Source organism: Herpailurus yagouaroundi, unplaced genomic scaffold (assembly GCF_014898765.1).
Source record: "Herpailurus yagouaroundi ecotype Mexico unplaced genomic scaffold, PumYag 215, whole genome shotgun sequence".
Taxonomy (NCBI): Eukaryota; Metazoa; Chordata; class Mammalia; order Carnivora; family Felidae; genus Herpailurus; species Herpailurus yagouaroundi.
The window spans coordinates 5329787-5341372 of NW_024412446.1; the positions used below are offsets into that span (position 1 = coordinate 5329787).

The following is an 11586-nucleotide window of genomic DNA, read 5'->3' on the forward strand; positions in this document are numbered from 1 at the left end:
GTTAGCTCATATCTTGACATATGAAAGAAAAGCCTGCCTGAAAACTGAAGAAATGGAGCAGAGAGATGAAGAGAGAGAGAGGGCCCAGCCATTTCATTGGAGTCCTAGATAAAGCCTCTCCTGGGACCGAATTTATCCCTGGCCTATTCAGTTGTGTGAGCCAATAAATTCTTTTTTTTGATTAAGCCATATTAAGTCCTAAGTTGCTTACAACTCAAAAGAATGCTGATCAGTGTGAGAGCAGCCAAGGTAAAGACCACCAGAAAGCCCTGAAGAACACAGTACTAGAACTTCAAGTCGGAACTGATGTTAACTTGGCCCAAAGTTCTATACTCGATGACTCTGGTAGTACTAGGCCTGATAAACATCCTTACCTCAGAGATTTTTAAAAATCTTGTTGGGAGGAAATAAGATAAAAATATAAGTTAAATGATTTTAAAATAATTTATTTTTGAGAAAAAGAGAGAGAGAGAGAGAATGCACAAGCAGGGGGAGGGGCAGAGAGAGAATCTCAAGCTGGCTCCATGCCAAGGGCATAGAGCCTGACACAGGGTTTGATTCCAAGACCCTGAGATCACGACCTGAATCGAGTTGGATGCTCGAATGACTAAGTCACTCAGGTGCCCCAAAATAAAATATTTCAAGATGACAGGAAAGGTATGAGGCTGTATGTAATCACTTATCAAACAAATAGCAGAGAAAAAGTTCTGAAGAGGGAGATATGAACACAAACTGGGTAGCCAGTGAAAGCTACACAGAAGATGCTGAGGCTTCAGTGGGTAGGAGAAACTTTGAATTCAACAAGAGGAGGGATTGGCAGGCCTCATGGAGAGGCCTGAAAGAGGCCTCTAAAGAGGAAAAGAAACATAACTAGATGTGCTGAGGCAACAGTCAACTATTTTAGCTGGAATGAAGGATTCATGTACAGACGTTTTAAGAGATAAATCTGGACAATTGCACTACTAGGTATTTACCCAAAGGATACAGAAATACTAACTCAATGTTTACAGCATCATTACCTACAGTAGCCAAATTATGGAAAGAGCCCAAATGTGCATCAACTGTGAATGGATAAAGAAGAGGTGGTACATATTACAATAGAATATTACTCAGCCATAAACAAAGAATGAAATCTTGTCATTTGCAATGACGAGGATGGAGCTAGAGTATATTACGCTTAGTAAAATAAGTCAGTCAGAGAAAGGCTAATACTATATGATTTCACTCATACGTGGCATTTAAGAAACAAGACAAACAATCATAAGGGGAAAAAAGAAAGAGGCAAGCCAGAAAACAGACTCTTAACTACAGAGAACAAACTGATGGTCACTGGAGGGAGGGGAAGGAGGTGGGTTAAATAGGTGATGGAGGTTAAGGAGCGCATTGGTGATGAGCACCAGGTGTTGTAAGTGTTGAATCACCTGAAATTAACATTACATTGTATGTTAACTGGAATTTCAATAAAAACTAAAACACAAAACCAAATGAAGTGGAAAGCTTAACTTCACAAAAAAGAGATACAGTTTGAAAAATATATAAGAGTTAAGTTGTGAAGGGATCAAAATTTTTCAAGAGGTTTGAGTTTTCTCCAATATTTCTCAGACTATGTTCTGTGGAGCCCAGTATCACAATCAACCGTGGCACCTGTTACAAATGCAGTCTGCTTCCTGGTGCTAGCCCAGACCTACTACATAGGAATGTATACAGCGGGGCCCAGAAATTTTCATGGTTTTTAAAAAAACTTCTCATCTGATATTTACGTACACAGACATTTCTGAATCACTGCTATAGGTGTTAAGGAGTTATTCAACTTTATATTCTTAAAGAAGTGATATGATCAAAGGAAGTGATGTATACAAGATACATGAAGAAGTCGGGGCTGGTGAGGAAAAAAAAAAAAGCTATGGTAGTAGTCTAGGTATGGCCTCCTAAGGATCTAAATGCTATGGTGACAGTTAAAAAAAAAAAAAAAAAAAGAAAGAAAGAAAGAAAGAAAGAAAAAAAGAAACCAATTCAAGAATATGAAGAAAGAGCCAACACGGTCCAAGTTCTGGTCAGGGCTGAAAGGAAGGACTTGAATTAAAAGGACTTGCTGTGTATCAAGCCTCTGAGATCACAAAGAATGTTCCTATCGTGGACAACAAAAAAAAAGAGATCATGAGGGGCAGCCACTTTTGGAGGGAAAATGAAGTCCATTTATTTATTTATTTATTTATTTTTTTTAATTTTTTTTTCAACGTTTATTTATTTTGGGGACAGAGAGAGACAGAGCATGAACGGGGGAGGGGCAGAGAGAGAGGGAGACACAGAATCGGAAACAGGCTCCAGGCTCCGAGCCATCAGCCCAGAGCCCGACGCGGGGCTCGAACTCACGGACCGCGAGATCGTGACCTGGCTGAAGTCGGACGCCTAACTGACTGCGCCACCCAGGCGCCCCTGAAGTCCATTTAGACATACTGAATATGAAGTGATGACAGGACCTTCGGGGGTTGGGGGGAGAAAGAGAGAGAGAGGCTGAGACTTTGTGTGTATACATTCAACAACACAAAAGTATATTCTGCCCCATATAATCTAAGGTTACTAGATATTTTCTCAAGTCTTTGCTGTAGCTCTTCAATCTGAGATGTCGGTGATGTGTATCACTGTTTCTATTATCTGACCAATACCCCAGGTCTCCTAACTCATGTCATTAAATCAGTCTGTGGTACACAAATAAAATTTTTAGAGAAGATTTTAATGCTGCAGGAAAAATACCCTTCCATCTCTTTCTGAATGATACTAATAGATCATTCAAAAGCACACAGCAGGCATATGTAATGCACATAAGGTCAAAAGGCATGGGGCGGAAAACCCTCCCTGCCCTGGAGGCGGGGACTTGTTGTACAAAGCCTCCTGTCATGCCAGTGGCCAACTGGACAAGTTGGATTTTTTTTTCCCCCTGTGACATGTGCTTTAGTTGCAGCAGAAAGGAAATGTGTCATCTGTGGTTTGGTTTTAAAAGTGGAAAGCTAGCTGTACATATCCTTTTTTTTTTTTTTTCACTGCAGATTTACTTTAAGGTTCATATTCTCCAAGTCTATTCTGCTTTAAATTACTTGGAAGCTGTGCTTCAAGACAAGAAAAGAAGTGGCTTATTAAAATCAGGTTATAACCAAATTTTGACCAAGAATTTGTAAGGTAGGTCATATATATGGCTTTTCTTATGCCTTTTTACTCATAACGTTGTACAGATTAGTGTTGAAGGAAGTGCTTTCAAATAATACCTAAGAATCTTACTAATAAAGTAGAATCATAAGTGATTGAAAATGTATACTGTTCTTTTCTGTACTATTAAGTAACATTTAAGTTAGAAATGGTAAGATTTATCATCAACATAGTTTTTATGAGGATTAGAAAGGATTTGAGTTTAGACTCCACAGTGAATTGAAAAGTGTTACTTGTTATTTAAAAAGTTTAAAAAATAAAGTTCTCATTATGAATGCTTAGGCATTATAAATTTTATTCAAAATGACCAGAGATAAAGAGAACTTTTGGTAACATAACCTGGCTTCCATGGCATCGACCGGGGACACAGAGACAGTTCTCTATTCTCAGGCATTTGTAAGGGCAAGAGAAAGTCTCATTTTGTTAACAGCTTGTTTATCTGGGAATGACAGTACATCTGGCCGAAGACAATCCACAGCGGGCCTATTATCTACCCCGTGGTAAGCACTGCTGAAATGAGTACGAATACCATGATGTATACTACCCTGTTAATGAACTAATGTGATAGGAATAACCCGCTTTAAATTATTTTAGCATTGCATGCAGAAGGCTAGTCTAGGATGAAAGGAGGGAAATTACTTGCTAACCCCAAATAAAGTGTTTCTCTTTGTGAAAGAACCGTAAAGTATCCTAAGATCGGGGTCATTCACTTTAAAAACTGAAGCTGAACACTATTTTATAGAAGTCAGTGCACAATCCCTTCGACTGTCTATTAAAGATCATAATCCAAAAAGTAATCTTAATTCTAGAACACATAATGAAGGTTTATTTTCATTTAGGAAATATTACTTCACTGGTTAGTTGCCATTTACCTTTGTTTATTATAAGCTACTTTTGTTAGTATGACAACATATCACATTTGTTATTCTCAATTTCTGTCTATCAATAGCATCCAAATATTATCCAATGACACATAGCAACTATTTATTATAAAACCTCAAAACTCAAAAAAGCATGGCTACAGCGACATCTGTTTTACTTGGGAGGAGGCTAGAAATGCGGGATCTCAGGTCCCTCTTAGAACTACAGAATCAGAATCCACATTAAAAAAAAAAAAAAAAAGACTCCCATTCACATTCAGGTTTGAGAAGAACATCTATAAAATAAAGTTTTTAAACAGGCAATTCCACTGAGTCAATCTCAGGAGAATAATGTAGGTTTTGCTTCCAGTTATCTCAAACAAATGCTAACAATAAGATACTCTTACAAAAAAAAAAAAAAAAAGCAGCTCAAACAATATTATAATAAAAGAGATAATTCGATAATGGTGATAGATCGTTCCCGCTGGTTCATCAGTACCTGGGAACAGATATGCCAGCTCTGTTTAAATCTTCAATCATATGGTGGATAATGAGAATTAGGAACAGACTTGTCTCCTTTTTGTACTGCCTTCCAAGGAGCCTGAAGCCACAACTAAAGTTCATCTTTTTTATTTGTATGTCGAGACTCAAGATCTGCCTTGTCTTCCCGCTTCAGTCTAAATCCCCACAATCCTGGTGTTCTCTATTTTACTGTATCATGTATTTTAAAACATTGTGTCAAAATATTCATGGAAAAAATGCTGGGCATAAATGATGATGAAAAAAGTCAATAAATGTAACTTCCGATATTATTCATAAGAAATCTGCCTCATTTTCACTGTAATGCCAGATTTTTAGGTTGAAAAACCTGGCGTGCCTTTGCCTTCAGAAAGCCACAAGAAGTCAGGGGATACAGATGTGAAAGAGAGAACCAACACCATATATAATTGTATATTTCTAAGTACCGGTTTTATTCTAAGCTCCAAGATAAACACCCAGGAAGATAAAAGAACATCTTGATCCATTTTTTTTTTTTTTTTTTTAAAGAACATGTTGAATTCCTATTTGAAATCCTTTTCCTTTGGTTGCTACCACACTTCCCCTTTCTCAACCCCAAAACAAAACCCCCCAAAAGCCATTTGCATGTTCTTTTCCTACTTAAAGCAAAATGCTTAAGGCCCATATAAAGATGAGTGACACATTTGTTAGAGTGTGGGGAGTTTCTGCAAGAAAGATCCTTGAATGGTTGGGGTCCGGGCGGGGGCAGGAAGGAGGCATCAGGAAAGTAGAAGCAGAAGTTGTCGACTCAAAGCTGAAGTTCAGCATGCCTGAGGGGGAGAAAACTATACAAAACCACAGTATTCAGTTTAAAATGATTCATAGGTATTTATAATGCCAACTTCTAGCATTTAAAAGAATAACAGAAATTAAATGGTTTCTTTACACATAGCCTAATAAAGTCAGTTGAGAAGGAATTCAAACAGGACAGCAAATATTAGGTGTGAGTTTGTAGCTACCTTGTAAGATATCAGCTGTCCACCTTTTAACTACAATCAAGAAGAGCAGGAGCCATTATTCTTTCACAAATTAACAAATTATCTGCTGTCCCAACAGATTACCAGTATACTCATGGGCATGGAACACGCAGGACATTACCTGCATCTTGCCTTTGTGATGACAACAGCTTTTTCTTTGTGTCCTGGAACAAAAGCAAACTATACCCATCTGTGGGCTAACAGTACTACTGTCTGGGAGCCAGATATTCAAAATAAGACGGGCAGAAACCAAAATGAAAACATGAACACAAACCCTACAACTTCTGCAGCAGATAAAAAGAGTAATTCTACAAACATGACTGAAATCGCCACGTCATCTCCTGTCCTATCTCCAGCTCCTAAATCGGAACTGGAGATTTATATACCTTCTGTTGTCAGGAACAGCTCTCCAACAGTACCGAGCATCAAAAACACAAGCAAAAGTCCCCACGACAGTTTCAAAACGGGGGCCTGTGAGGCAAACAACAACAAAATGGCTATGCTAATTTGCTTAATTATAATTGCAGTGCTTTTTCTTATCTGCACCCTCCTATTTCTTTCGACTGTAGTTCTGGCAAACAAAGTCTCCTCCCTCAGACGATCAAAACAAGTAGGCAAGCGGCAGCCGAGAACCAATGGCGATTTCCTGGCAAGCAGTGGTCTATGGCCTGCTGAATCAGACACTTGGAAAAGAGCACAACAGCTCACAGGGCCCAACCTAACGATGCAACCTACTGGAGCTCTCACAGCTACAAGGCACAGAAAAGACGAAGGAGGAACTGAAAAACTCACTAACTAACAGAAGCTTTAGTGAAGACAAATGCAAAGTAGCAATGAGAAAGCTTAAGAAGTAACAATGAAATCCGTTTGGTATTTAATGCCACAAGTTGGCCTAAGACCTGCTGACATGGCAGCCTTGCAATTTAGAATCGAGCAGGCGAGAAGGGAAGAAGTCCGTTCACCTTCTCAAATACTTAAACTGTGCACTTTCATTCTGACACTGAATATTTTAAGCAGCAAATAATAAAACACCCAAGAACGTGGAGAAGGTTTTAAAGATGAGTTGAAGGAACTAGTTAATGGAGGTAGAAAGGAACAATTAAATATTTCCTGTTCGGCAGCAGTAGTTAGATGATCTTTGTCTGAATGTAATTAAACTTTGAAGAGTTTTAATGTGTCCTTAGAGGCAAGTATATGCTTCAACATCTAACAGAAGCCAAATTCCTAATGCACAGAGTTGAACTGTAGTTTAACGGCGCCTCTGCTGAATGAGACGGAATCTGTCCCAGCTCGTATATCAACACAGCTAATTTTATGCTAGATGTTTTCATCTTTAAGTATGGCACACATAAGAAAGTGTTTTTCTACTACAAATATTTAATTAAAACTTTTAATTTTGTATCATAAGTTAAGACTCATTAGAATAAAACTGACTACATATATTATTTGTATTCATTTTATTATCTTAGACAACACACTATAAAGATCAATAAGAAACAGTGCCCAACTGAAACAGGGGAGACTGGAGCCACCAAGAAGGCCAAGTGTAAACGTACAGCATATCTTACTGTTCAAGTGCCATGTACCTCTATTCTATAAATACTGCTTACTGGACTATTTATAGCAAATATCCAAAGGCCGATTAATTTTCTGACTTCAAGGATGCCAAGTGGCCTGACAAATGATCAGTTTTATTTATTTATTTTTACTATCTAATGTGACATGAGCAAAGGAAAGGGGTGTGTGTGGGGGGGGGGGGGTGTTTGTTCTAATTTGGATAACGAGATGCTCTAGGTAATTGTTTAACCTTTCAAGAAACTGGGTTCAAGTAAAATAATGACTTACACTTAAATCAAATGAAGACTTCCACCTTCAGTTGAATGTATTACAAAAGTTGGTTTGAGAGACTTTCCAACTAACTGCTAAAGTTGATCAGGGCATACTAAAGACCAAGCTAAATTTAAAAAATCTCATCCCTTACTGAGCATTTATTTTGGGCAATACGCTAGCCATGTAAGAAAACATTTTGTATATTTTTGCCAAGTACGATCACAATCTTATTCTCCCTTTTAGGTTAGTGATTCTCATCTTGACTGTGTATCAGAATCATCTGAAGAGCTTTTAAAACTAGCCAAAACCTAATTCCCACCCTCTCTTTCTGATTCAGTTGGAATGGGGGTGGCCTCCAGGCACTGGTAATTTTTGCATTAATTCCCTAGGTGATACTGCTCTTGGCCAAATTCACTTCTTACAGGTACCATGGCTCTAAAGATCTAGGTTACATCTTAAAATGAGAGGGGGAAAAAAACCCCAAGTATCCGTTTTATGATCAACGTGTTACCAACGTGTTAAAAAATTATAACCATATTACTCTAGATAAAACTAAATGTCAAAAAGGGAAAAGGGGAAGCAAGAGAACACTCATGCCAGTCATGGTGATATCAGGTCACCTTTTGAGGGGTAGAAAGGACCAGACTGGCAAATGAAACTGAGCAGAGCTCCCATCTTATACAAACTAATAATGTGAGACTGTGTACTAGAACAAATAGTGGTAACACAAACAGCTCCTTGAATCAGGGGCCATATATACTTGTCAGAGGATACTGAAAAAAATTAGCACCTTCTTAAAAACAAGGAATTAACTAGTTAACTACTTTTGTACTCAACATACAGGTCAAACAATTTCTGACGAAACAGAAAGCTTCAATTGCAGGAATACCTAAAATTTATCAACTCCCTAATTAAATACACACTCTCAGAATGATGCTATCCAATGACAACTCGTGAACAAACAAAAGTGGCTCCTTTTCAAACTTGACAGTGTTTCAACGTTTATTTATTTTTGGGACAGAGAGAGACAGAGCATGAACGGGGGAGGGGCAGAGAGAGAGGGAGACACAGAATCGGAAACAGGCTCCAGGCTCTGAGCCATCAGCCCAGAGCCTGACGCGGGGCTCGAACTCACGGACCGCGAGATCGTGACCTGGCTGAAGTCGGACGCTCAACCGACTGCGCCACCCAGGTGCCCCTCAAACTTGACAGTGTTTAAACATGATACATTAAGGTATGTTTTGAGTTCAAATTTTAAAAGTTAGTTTTGAACGAAGACATTTTTGTTTCTACCCCTTGGTATTATGGTCCACACACTTAATTCAGGGATTTTAAAATAGTGAGTCAAAAGTTTAGTGTTTTGATTATACTCTGCTTTATAGGACCCCTTAAAAACAGAAACTATTCTTTTTTGTACCAAGTTGTAAGTAACCTTGACATTAAGAACGAGGTCTTAACAGTCTGGGATCCTCTGCAGTGACCAGGGAAAAGCAGGGCATGGGTTAAAACGTAATGTATCTACTGTAACAGGTGCTATCCTAGGCACTTTACATTTAATCCTGGACCAGATTTACAAGTTAGGAATTATGATCTCCCTTTTTTGGATGAGGAAAGAGGCTACAAGGTGACCTGTCCAAAGAAAATTTTTATTCAGACTGATGCATTCTCTTTTCAATATATTTTGCTTGGTTAATTTATTTAAATAATGATTCCCAATTTATTTTACCTTCTACTGAGAAGTACCTATTTTGTGGATAATCAAAGAGTTGTGCTCTTGAACTCCCAAAATCGTTACGTATTTGGTCCAAAAAAAAATTGACTGTAAGTTTACCCGGGCTTTGTCTAAATTATGTAGGAGGAAAGAAGCTTAACATTCACTGGCTACCTACTGTGTGCGAGGCATTTATACACGTTAGCTTATTTAATCTTCACAACAGCTCAGTAAGTGACATATTCCTCCGGAGAAGGAAATGATGACTCAGAAGTACGGCAACTTGCAAAAGGTGATCAAGTAAACAGAACACACCATTTGCCTCTTATGAAAAGAAATCTCACTGTGTGGTTAATAACCCAACAGGTAGTTTTTCCTTAGACTGTGTGAGTTGCCTCTAAAGTTCTATTCAAAATATTTAAATTATATCATCACATTACTAGAGAGTCTCAAATGTTTACTTACCAATATTAATTAAAAGCATTCAAATCATAGAGCTGCAAATCGTGTTCCAAAATAAGTTCTCTTAAAGTAGTGCCTTTCTTAGTCATTTTGTGGCTTATTGCACTTCCTGAACCAACTATCCATCAACTTCCTCTTCTTCTACAGAGAGCATTTCAGTTTGCTACAGGACCATTTTTAATCTGAATTGAACCACCCCTTTTGCTTCCTTAGCCAAATCACCAAAATGTCCAGTTAGAACAAGAACTTAGCATTCTGCAAAAAGAAGTTAACAGCTGAGGTAAGAAAATTTTCACACAGGCAATCTGGTTTGATCTTTGTTATATATAAAGTTTATTTTTAAAACTAAAATGGTGTTAGTGTTTTAAACATAAACTCTGCTAGTCTAAAGATGTCTATAACGGTTTTGTAATTTATTGCATGGTATCAAAAAAATTCAGTGTTGAGCTTGCCTTGGAGAAAAATGTTCAGTTAGGTTTGCATAATATAAGCCCTTTTAAGTTTATTCAATCACAATGGTTAGTTAGCCTTAGTTCTGTAATTAAAAGATATAAACTATAAACATAGTGGATAAAGCTAAGGGTTAGAAGTAAAACTAGACTCCATGGGATATGAGTGAATTTACAAGCCCCAAATACCAACTGTGAAAAATTCTAACTTGCTTCTTATAAGATGTTCCTACATGTAACATAATCCATAGATTTAAATTGTTTTTTTATCCTCTTTAGTTTCCACGGTAAAAACGGTCATCTTCACCTTCACTTAATTTAAAAAGAAAGCAAAGGAGATTAGATGAGATACTCAATTATCATTATTACATATGCTTTAATTTTTACACAAATGGAATTTTAAGTAAAAATTTGATACTTTAGTAATAATTTTATATTTATATTTAAGTAATAAGTAAGAATTTTATATTTAAGTTAAAGGAAAATATTATGGCTCATTTTTAAAGCTAAGACAAAACTGTTATGACAAAATGTGTGTACATGTATTCATATCATGTACGTATTTATGCCACACATTATCATCTGAGCCTTTAGTAACCAGTATTAGATATCGGAAAAAACACTCACAGGATAAATAATAGAAAATTGCTACCATGCATAAAACATGCCTATTCTGTGAGCAAACTGGGCAGATACAAAGTAAATACCCTCCAAAACAAAAATTGCAAAGGGTTTAGTTTACATAGACTTGTAATATCACAGAATAAATTCATAATGGGTGATACTCTATTTCAACATTTCATAAATATTTATGACTTTCCCTTATACAAGTCCACTTTGGATTTTTTCTAAGTAATTATTACATAAGTTAGAAAATAAAGATTTTTATCTCTTTCTTTTTTTTAGACAAGATTTGTCTATATTTTCAAAGGGTCAGTTCGATGGTACTTGTGAGTTTAACAGTACTTGTGTTTTTCAACGAATTCCTGTATAACTCTACTTGGAAGGAAATTATGAATTGTGAAAAAGTTCAAATTTGTTAAATATAAATCTGATGTCCAATCTTTAGAAGTCACCTCAAATATGATAGCTTATAGGCTAACCATTCAAAATCCCACAACTGTTTTCATAGAATCAGAGGACTAAATGGTTTTCTAGTTTTTTCCCTACCATTTACTCAAGACAGCCTCCAAAAGTTATTTACATATCTGTCCTCAGAGATCCCACGTCTCCTTCCTTCATAAAACATTCCTGCTTCGTAATTTTACTATGAAAGACAGTGCAGCATATCTAGTGACTTGGGACAGAAGGAAACGGCTCTGGTACACAACTGGCATTTCTTTAACAGTGCCTCTATTTACAGCTGTGACACTCTGGCAAGTTACCCCACATCTCTGTGCCTCAGTTTCTTTATCTATAAGATGAAGGGAACACTACCTTGCTCATTAAAATAGGGTAGTACCGGGGCGCCTGGGTGGCGCAGTCGGTTGAGCGTCCAACTTTAGCCGGGTCACGATCTCGCGGTCCGTGAGTTC

At 37.3% G+C, this 11586-nt stretch overlaps 3 protein-coding genes across 4 annotated transcripts in view; 2 read left to right on the forward strand and 1 right to left on the reverse strand.

The window, feature by feature from the left end:
• NF1 (neurofibromin 1) overlaps positions 1–11586 on the reverse strand; it is a 258016-nt gene that overhangs the window by 44924 nt on the left and 201506 nt on the right. The gene's annotated exons all lie outside the window — the stretch shown is intronic.
• EVI2A (ecotropic viral integration site 2A) lies at positions 2945–7041 on the forward strand. Its single transcript, XM_040455286.1, has 2 exons — positions 2945–3177; positions 5679–7041. The coding sequence occupies exon 2, from the start codon at positions 5694–5696 to the stop codon at positions 6396–6398; it is 705 nt and encodes a 234-aa protein (XP_040311220.1). The 5' UTR covers positions 2945–3177; positions 5679–5693; the 3' UTR covers positions 6399–7041.
• EVI2B (ecotropic viral integration site 2B) overlaps positions 8691–11586 on the forward strand; it is a 9560-nt gene continuing 6664 nt past the window's right edge. Inside the window, exons 1-2 of one of the 2 annotated variants that reach the window (XM_040455284.1) lie at positions 8691–9432; positions 9750–9882. The gene's annotated coding sequence lies outside the window, so the exon portion shown is untranslated. Of the gene's footprint in view, positions 9433–9661; positions 9883–11586 lie in introns of those variants that run through there. The other variant, XM_040455283.1, reaches the window with a different exon arrangement.

Bases quoted from the DNA above. Each gene is read 5' to 3' on its own strand.
- EVI2A (XM_040455286.1), top strand. From the start codon at position 5,694: ATGGGCATGGAACACGCAGGACATTACCTGCATCTTGCCTTTGTGATG.